The following is a 10,000-nucleotide window of genomic DNA, read 5'->3' as shown; positions in this document are numbered from 1 at the left end:
TCTCCAGATAATTACACGTCCGGCGCAAATGGCAGCAGTCGTACCCGGATTGCATAAACAAATCAATCTATGTTCTCCCGAGTTGCTATCATGTTTATGCACGAGTAAAACTCACTCATTTTATTACGTTCATTCCGTAATGTAGACGGTTTGTAAAACCATCGGGAGAGAGAAAGGTCGAGAAGAAATTAATGCCTCTTCCTACTGACAGATCACTTCATTGCACTGGTCACTGCCAAATCGTTTGGAAGGAACAGAGAGAGAGAGAGAGAGAGAGAGAGAGAGAGAGAGAGAGAGAGAGAGAGAGAAAGAATATGCCGAATGCCAAGATCAGTAATATACGAGGTCTTCCCACCTCGTTCTGGCAACAATTCGCAGCCCTTATGTGTCCGGTATAGGAACGCTTCTTGATTAGTGTCCATAAAGCTGAGCGCATTAAGGAAGACGGCTAGGAGAAAATATCACATGAGGGTAAACGAATTCAATGCATGCGCGTCCGCTCATGCATATATATACTATATACATGAGTGCGTAAGTGTGCATAACTGTCTGAGATCTGATGATTTGTATACAATAATTACTGGTGTTTTCCTTAGATGAAATAGGTTCAATGATTGCAGGTCAGTTTGCACTGAAGTTAAGGGGATTTTCTACTTAGGAAACAAATACGTTATGATTAAACTTAAAGACTGGACCATAACTTTAAATCTATTTGTGAACTGTTGAACATCAAAAAGGAAACTGGGTAAGACCGCTGAAGGCAAGAGGTTGACCGCCCCCTCCATAGATCGACGGGTTTCCTGTATGAAATTATCACTTGACTGAAGATTATTTGGAAGCAGTACTATTTACCACTGGGAAGAGTCGTGATATCGGAGTAAATTACTCAGTAACTTACCCCCTGACCCAAAAAAAAGTTCCATGTCGATTTTTTAAATCAAATATATCATATTTACGTATGCTGGTTGTCGTTGGGAGCAGAATGCAAATTTTAAAAGCCTTTGGTGATTAATTTCCCTACAGATATATGATGAAAATTACTGAAGAGATATCAGTTCTTCGTAGAATATCGATAAATGTAAAGCTAATTGAAAGTGACGTTCTTAATTAATTAGCCAGGGGAACTTTCATCTGAACTTTACCTCAGCTCTGGAGAGAGAGAGAGAGAGAGAGAGAGAGAGAGAGAGAGAGAGAGAGAGAGAGAGTGGAAATAAATTGGGCTCCATATTTTATGAGCGAATTACAGCACCTGCGGCTCCGGTACATGTTTCCCTTGGTCTTTGGGTGCCAAGGTAAGTTGTTTATGGTTGTTAGATTTTTTGTTTCTCAACATTCTCGTTTCTTCTTCCGACTTTTCTCAGCATGCCCTCGTTCGGAAAGTGGGTAAGGGAGACGAAGGAAAATGTCTTCCCTTCCAGAGAGGTGTTTTTTTAACTACTGCAAAGAGGAGCCCAGATTTTGTTACAGATTTTAGAACATGTTCACTGGGAAGCTTTCTTGATTTTACAAATTTAATTTACGACCTTTGTGATAAAACCATCCCTTCTTACAAATGCCAGGTGACTAAAAAGACCTGTCGTCAGTCTGAAGATTTGGAATGATATGCCGTATTATTTCAATACATGTTCATCGTCTCGTGAATTTCAGCATTCACATTGAAATGACTATCCTTCTTTGTCTCTGAACCGCCTAACTTAACTAAACCATTCAGAGAGTCATAGCCTATAGCGAGCTGTCGTAAACGGTTTGCTTAGATACTGAGGATATTCACCAGAGATATCAATACCATGCGATTCCTATGGGTGATGCTGATTAGGCCAATATGGTCTCCTCATCCTATTAACTACGAGCCAAATAGAACGGCTCGTGTCGTGGTTTATAATGTTATTTCACATAAAAAGCAGAACATTTATTTTGATAGATTGAAAGGGGCGAAATATGGTACTATCCATCGTAGGCGCCTACATGACGATATATGGCCCATCTAATAAATTAAGGAAGGCTTGCATCAGAATTTACTATCATATCTGGTAAAAACCAGACAGGAACGTTAGCCTTTCAGTTCCACCGCAGTCCTTAGAAACCATTGTACGGAGAGAGAGAGAGAGAGAGAGAGAGAGAGAGAGAGAGAGAGAGAGAGAGAGAGAGAGAGAGAGAGAGAGAGAGAGAAATTTAACAACTTAAGAGATGTTTGACAATGATGAGGCCAAGTTCATCTGGAGTATATGCCAAAGTAAACAAAGTCATATTGTGTAAACGTCTTGTCATAATAAACAAAGTAATAATGTATAAGCTCCGTAAACAATTTGATCTATTTTGTGTCAAAAAGGGACTCTTATACACAAAATATATAATTTTTTACGTACCATTAATAAGGTAAAAATTGTAGAAAGCACATAAATAATGAACATAAAAGCACACGAATACACAACAAAAACTCGAAAAGCAGGATAGGAAAAACAGACATAAAAATAATGGGAACTCTTATTCATACTGCTTCCAAAGAAAATGTCATCTAAATTGAAAGATGTTCTAAATTTAAATGGTTTTTTTTTTCCCCTAATAAGAATAGCATCGAAATTCTGAATACTTGTTTAATCTAAGATTTTGCAGGTGTAGTAAATTCCTGTTACTTTTTGAAAGAAAAACACTGAAACAGCAGCAAAAAGTTGTCAAAGTCAAGTCACGGGTATCGAATATTATACTTCTTTGTGAGCCCTTACGCCTTAGTACCGTCGTCTTCCACTTTTTTTTTTTTTTATAGCTGTTTAACCCACCTAAATTTCACACGCTATAGACCTTAAATGTACCAAAACCCCTCAGCTATGTAAACAAGTGCCGGCTGAAGGTCGTCCTCATGATGTCATATTCAGCCTTTAGATGCTGAGAGCATGAACTATGAGCTTCATCTCTTCACGCTTCGAGGGAGGCGCTTACAAAAAGGGGTTCTGTTCTTGTGGACAAAATAGTTTTGTAGTTATATAATTTGTTTAGTCGATGTGGAATGTGTATGCGTGGGATTCTAAGTAGAATTGTGGGCTCTTGATACTACTATTTTTATTAATGAGTTTTATGTTTAGTTTACTGGTTACTTCTTTTAATATTATTATTACTAAAATTGCAAAGATTAGACTTTTGCCATGAATTTATATAAGATCTCGTATGATATAATTTGTTTTTTATATCTTTCGAAAAACTTGTACAATATTTTTAACTGTACTATATTCCTTTACTTATATACTTATAACAACTCTTGTATTTTTACCATAAGCATAAGAATTTATCTAGCCTGACTGCCCTTTTTTCGACATTATCAGACTGACGGTTAAAATGAATCCAAACTGTGTTCGTTTATTCCTTTTGTGGAATATTGTAATAAACTGGATGTTCAAATATTTTTGACAAAAAACTGATATTGTTTAGGTTACCACAATAGTAGAGAGTTGTTCGCACTATATGTGTCACCATGTATGATTTATTAATTTTCTTGTGATTTTAACACTTCTATAGCCCCCGAAAAAGTTGTTGGTAAAACTGGATCGGTAACTAGCAGTTTACTTGCAAATTAAGCACCGTGTTTAGTATCATTTCTTGGAGATGAGTTTAAAAACACAAACAATATCCGGTAAATATCATGAACATAAACAAGAGACATAAACATGATCAAATGGATATATACAAAAGCCGGGAAATATTCCCACCAGCTACTGGCGCGAACCAGGGCTCGGTAGAAGTCTTCAGGTTTACCTTTTTTTCAAATTTTATTTCATATTAAGTATTTTATAATAGTGTAGGCATATAATTAAGAGAATAAGAATGTTTCAGTCGTTATCTTTTTGCAGTCACAGATCCTGCTCGTAGTTTAGTTTACCTATAGTTTTCGTTTTCTATTGGGAGTACATCTGTCAAAGAAAATGGTTGCTCCTATGAACATCGATGGGTGACTATTAAATTTTCAGCCTTTTGTGATGTTCTCTTAAAAAATTTGATGGACGTTACAGTAAATTGGAAACTATATATATATATATATATATATATATATATATAATTATATATATATATATATGTATATATATATATATATATATCCATATATATATATATATATATATTATATATATATATGCATACGTACATATGATTATTAATTTCCAATTTAAAACAGGCATTATGCTTATCATTAGTTTGAATTTCATACTAATGTTGTTATAAATTTGATATTTTTGTTGATCATCCTACACTTTTCCTCTGCTTAAACATATCCGTTGGAATACACAGAAATATATATTATCCTTATAACAAAGAAAATAGCTGACTTATAAATGTATGATGTCGGTCAGAGTATTTAGAATTTATAAGTATAAAAAAATGGAGTAAAAAAGTTGCAGAACTTTTGGCTATGCACTGTTGCTAATGCAGCCTCGAATTTTCTGTCGTGATATTAAGAGTTTTAAAAAGTTTTTCTGTCAAGCACGATGCGATGCATTCCTTAATATTTTTTTCTCTCATCCAGGATCTGTCGTACAAGGACAAACATTGGCACGAGAAGTGTTTCCTATGCAGCAAGTGTCAGGTGTCACTGGTCGACAAACAGTTTGGTTCAAAATTGGAAAAGATCTTCTGTGGTCCCTGTTATGACGCCCAGTTTGCCACCAGGTGTGATGGGTGTGGCGAGATCTTCAGGGCAGGTGAGTATTGAACCTTTGTTCTAGTAGTTTTAATAGAGGGCGGGTTTACATCGAAAATATTTGTTTACAAACGTGTGACCCAAATCAGATTTTTCCCTCCTTTTTTTTTATGTTTAGTGGCATGAAATTCGCCTTCCGTGTGATATATATTCCTCCTTCGACTTGAATAGCATTCTTGCAGGGTTGACAATGAATGTGGGTTTCTTAAATTCAATAGTAAAATCCTACAGATACTTTTATGAACGCAAGTGAGTATGATTATTCTGCGTTGCATTATTCTGCCATCTATTTGTATGATCAGAGTTGAAAAATGAAGGATGCTATGTGAAACAAGTTTCAACTAGTTGTAACAAATACATTCATATAATGTCTAAAATTACTGCTGTTATTGTGCACATGTGATGTGTTTCTCACACCGAGCAGCGAGTAGTTTGCTATTACAAAATCTCCCATTTCTACTAAATGAAAATGGGAATCAAACGAGCGTACGTTTGAAGCCCGTGATTAAATATCAGCTGTTATTCATTATGAAGGTTTGTACTTAATTTTCGTTTTTGATCCAGCGGACAGCAGCGTCGCGTCCGTAGTAACTTTGCATAACTCTGAGCCTTTCATTATGGTGCGTATACGTTAGGGTATGTACGTAGTATATGTTGCTGGAAGTCTGCATCTCATTGGAATAACTAATTATCAATCTTCACAAACATAAATATGGGCGTATATTAAAAAAAAATTCATACGAATGTTTGTTGTTAATCATGTAGAACGTTGTGACTATTGGAGGAAGTGTTCTAATTTGTTCTATTGAGATTAAGAATTTCGCTTTAAATCAAGATTACAGTTCATAAGTTCCTTGTTTTTTTTTTTTTTTTTTTTTTTTTTTTTTTTTTGTCGCCTAAAGGTCTCTTCCTTGTTTTCTCTGAAGACAAAAAATGAATCGATCGAATGCCATTACTTCCTTTGCTTTGCTGATGCTATAATATCCTTTCATTATTTTTCGCTTACTCGAGGAGTAAGCCTACAAACTACTTTGTTGTTGGTGTTGTGGGGGTATGTAAGCCTGAAAAGGCGTGAAAAGGGCGTCTCACATTGAGTTGAAGATACAGAAATTGTAGGATAGGATATTTATGATTTATCTATTAGAAGGAAAATAAAAAGAAAATAAATGTGCATGTTAAACAGTACAGAAAAATTATTTCTAATAAAAATATAGCGTATTTTTTCATTTTCGTTGGTGAAACAAAAGGATACTTGACCATAGATTTTTGCTTGTTGTAATTATTTGATGAACTGAATGTAGAGGCTATATTTCTGATCAGTTATTTTGTGTTTCCACTTATAACTGAGAATATATGAATGTATTTAATTAGTGTCTTTATTATTTGATCCTTCTTGTTAGTATGATTAGTATTATTTATGAGTATTAATTACGAATACCGCTTCTCGTTAAGTTAGGAATATAATGTCTGCAACTTATGCGTCAGGGGAAAATCTTGTATGCATCCAGAGCAAGCTGGGGTTCGGATCACCCCTTGTTATTGTGACGATTAAATTATTTTTTCTTTTTCGTTCGCGTGTTATGCTTAACCGAGATTTTTTTTTCTTATATATCTCCAGATCCGCTTCATATCTGATATTTTATATTTTCAAGGCACTCTTGTCTTTTTGTTTCTACTGTTTAAACGAAATCTGCTCCATAAATTTGCTCATACTGCTTTTGATAAGCATTTTCCAATACTTTCGGGAATGATATTCGATTTAGAGTTCCGTCAATTGACTTTCTAGTTAAATATATTTTTATCCAGTGTACTTCACCCCTTTGCAAACAAGTGCTTGGACAGACTTGCCCAAGTACCGTAAGTCGCGAAACAAACAAACAAACTGACATGTACCAGGGATGATGGCGTGAATAGGTGCGCAGTGAGACCTCATTATGCAGATTAACCTAAATTGATTCTTACGTAAAAAAGATTTTAAAGGTCAAAATGCCATGCGTGGACCCTGTATGCATTATTTATTCCCATAGAGCTAACTAAACTTGACTTATCTGTACAAAAATAAGTCTTAATTTCTTTCTGATGTCCTGTTTTGCGACTGCTGTTATTATTATTATTTTTTTTTTTTTTTGTCTATCACAGTCCTTCAATTCGATTGGGTGGTATTTATAGTGTGGGGTTCCGGGTTGCATCCTGCCTCCTGAGGAGCCCATCACTTTTCTTACCATGTGCGCTGTTTCCAGGAGCACACTCTTCTGCATGAGTCCTGGAGCTACTTCAGCCTCTAGATTTTCCAGATTCCTTTTCGGGGATCTTGGGGTCGTGCCTAGTGTTCCTATGATTATTATTATTATTATTATTATTATTATTATTATTATTATTATTATTATTATTATTATTGTTGTTGTTGTTGTTGTTGTTGTTGTTGTTGTTGTTGTGATAGATTTCAAAGGTTTTCTGGTAAAAATAACTCATTTATTCGTTAAGTACATTCTCCATTATTAAATGGTTATTTTAGGAAAGGTGTTATGCAGATGTGATAGTACTGAAATGAGGGCATATATATTTTTATCTATTGCAATACGTACAGGGACTGAGTTTCTTTTATGAGGAATTAAACTGAATTTTTAGATGTTTTGATTGTTAATAAAATTTCTGTTCAATAAAGAACATGACCGGGATGTCTCGACCATCCGTGGAGCTGTTAAAATATGGTCTCATAGATAACAGAGGATTCGTTACATGAGATGACCTAGGGATTAGGTTACCGATGGTTATATTCATGAACTTTTGTTGAATGGGATAACTTGTATTCAAGAGGTGCGTTTTGTGTGATCCCCCAAATTCCATAAGACATTGACGGAGATCACTGAAATTCATGAAGTAACTATACCCGTGATCTTTTGAAATACTGGAGTCTATAAATTGTGATTTCTTAAATTATAGAGGGCATGTTGATGGTCATAACTTAAATTTTGACTATGTTGAAATTCACCACTAAAATGAACACTGGTGAAGTTACATAAAATGTGTTGGTTAATATTTTTGTAGATAATCTTCAGGTAGTCGCTTATATCAGCAGATATATTGAATATACTCCCATGTATTTATGGAGGTACTTGAAACGAGTATTTTCTGTTCTGAAGGACTGCACAGTTATTTTGCGAAAATTGATATGAAGTTAGATTCTTGAATACATATTATGTTTTTACTCCAAAATGGTTGGCGCCACTGTCCGAGAAGCTGTATTTGCGTTGTACTTGGTTTCTGTACATCTGTTTATTTGCACAGGTCGTTTTTCTCTGTGTATACACAGAGACAGACACACGGTTTATGTAGTCACTCCTGTTGTTGACCGCTACGTCAGTTTTCTTCGCGGTTTTTATGTACATTTCAGAAAATTCCCTCTTCTTTCTCATTGCACATCAATTGTTGTATATTTCGTACATATTTTCAGTAATGATATACAATCTCTCTCTCTCTCTCTCTCTCTCTCTCTCTCTCTCTCTCTCTCTCTCTCTCTTATTGCCTATCTTCTTGGTTTTACTATGGTACACTCTTTTGATTTTATCTTCCCTCGTATTATCTCTAGTTTTATTTCCTTCCTTTGCTTATGGAATATGATACAATCTTTCTCTCTCTCTCTCTCTCTCTCTCTCTCTCTCTCTCTCTCTCTCTCTCTCTCTCTCTCTCTCAGCATATTTTTATGTCCAGTGCTAGACATCATTTGTATGGTGTTCGTCGTCCTATGAAAATATTCGACCTCAACCGATTCTCTGTTCTGGCGCTGACCCAAGGTCGGCCGCCCACGCTCTTTTCCATTGCGAGGACACATTATTAAGGGCTGATTCCCGCCTACCCTCCCCGCACCCCGCCCCGATCCTGTACCCACACACCCACCTGCTTCACTTAAGCCGTACCAGCAACGCCCACATGGGCCACCATCCCCTCACCCCCTTCTCTCGTAAGTGGAAACATTCCCATAAATCACTTCGCCTACTTTTGGCGCCTCATTTGCCAGTAACTAGATCGCCCGCATGCTTGTGCATGCATAAATGTATACACAAAATGCACAGGATACTTTCAGGCATGCATCAACATACGTACTTGAAAATTAGGTTGAAGTTTGTTCTTAATTTTACCCGAAACTTGTACATAGCCACACAAATTCGTACACACACACACACAAACACACACGTGCATTCATAGATTGATGAGAAGACTGGTAAAATCCTTTTCATTGCAGGTCGAGTGTCTGTCTCTCTATCTTCCTTTATAAAAAAAATCCATTGCCTAATTTTTTTCCGTTACTCGTTTTGTACTGGATTTTTTTTTATTATTATTTTTTTTTTTCATTTCAGAGATTGCTCTCTCTGCACCATTTTTCTTATGCTTTTGTGTGACCGCAGTGCTACACCCAAGTGCATCCAATATTTATGAAAGTAGATTCTTAAAGGAGTTCTTCATAGCTTAATCCTTAGTCAGGGTCGCTGTTTTTAATGATCCTTTTAAGTGTGTGTTTTGTCTATGTGTGCATTATCCTAAATATGTTTATTTTGATTATGTTCCCGGCGGTCGGTCATTTTTCATTTAGTAATATAACAAGAAAAATATCCACGCGTCGTCTTCTTTGTATGTTCAAGTTACAGCTTGGAAGTCTTCTAAAACTAACCATAATAGTTTTAAACAAATCTTTGGGTTATCACATGTGTCAGCATCCATCTTTCCTTCTTTTCCTTATCCATCTCCTCCTCTACCAAACTTTTAACCCTCCCTTTTCGTCTTCCACCTGTTAACTTTGACAGAACCAAACGAGCGCTCATTGACGGTCCTTGTTTGATTTTGCCCATTTTTTCATCTCATAGTTCTTGTTAGCGTACTTAATTGTATTTGCTTTTGTGTGTGTGCGCGCGCGCGTATGTGTGTGTGTGTGTGCGTTTGGTTTGTTTTAAGTAGAGTGAAAAAAAATTCTCTGGAAGAATTGAGTTTCTTGCTCGTCTGAAGCAGAATAGATCTTTTCTGTTTTGACGTATGCATGGAATTATATTCTCGAAAGATTGTTAGTTACTGTTGCTGGATGCAGGTTGGATGAGAAAGATAGTTAGTTACTGTTGCTGGATGCAGGTTGGATGCAGCAGGACATGGGGCCAGCAACCTCCTTCCCAAAGAGTCTTACTGGCATGATCCGTATAGCTGAAATAATAATAATAATAATAATAATAATAAAATAATAATAATAATAACAATAATAATGATAATAATAATAATAAATTTGCAATTGTTTTGGAATCTACAGTAAACATTCTTCTTGCCCTA

The 10,000-nt window shown here is 35.8% G+C and overlaps 1 protein-coding gene across 4 annotated transcripts in view; it reads left to right on the top strand.

The window, feature by feature from the left end:
- The window catches only part of LOC135216918 (prickle planar cell polarity protein 3-like), a 597,661-nt gene that overhangs the window by 434,840 nt on the left and 152,821 nt on the right, over positions 1-10,000 (top strand). For all 4 annotated transcript variants that reach the window (XM_064252466.1, XM_064252464.1, XM_064252465.1 and 1 more), the window contains exon 8: positions 4,514-4,688. In XM_064252466.1, the coding sequence (XP_064108536.1) occupies positions 4,514-4,688 (175 nt within the window). The remainder of the gene's footprint in view (positions 1-4,513; positions 4,689-10,000) is intronic.

This window comes from Macrobrachium nipponense, chromosome 6 (assembly GCF_015104395.2).
Source record: "Macrobrachium nipponense isolate FS-2020 chromosome 6, ASM1510439v2, whole genome shotgun sequence".
NCBI classification, from domain to species: domain Eukaryota; kingdom Metazoa; phylum Arthropoda; class Malacostraca; order Decapoda; family Palaemonidae; genus Macrobrachium; species Macrobrachium nipponense.
This window is presented reverse-complemented; position numbering and strand designations above follow the sequence as displayed.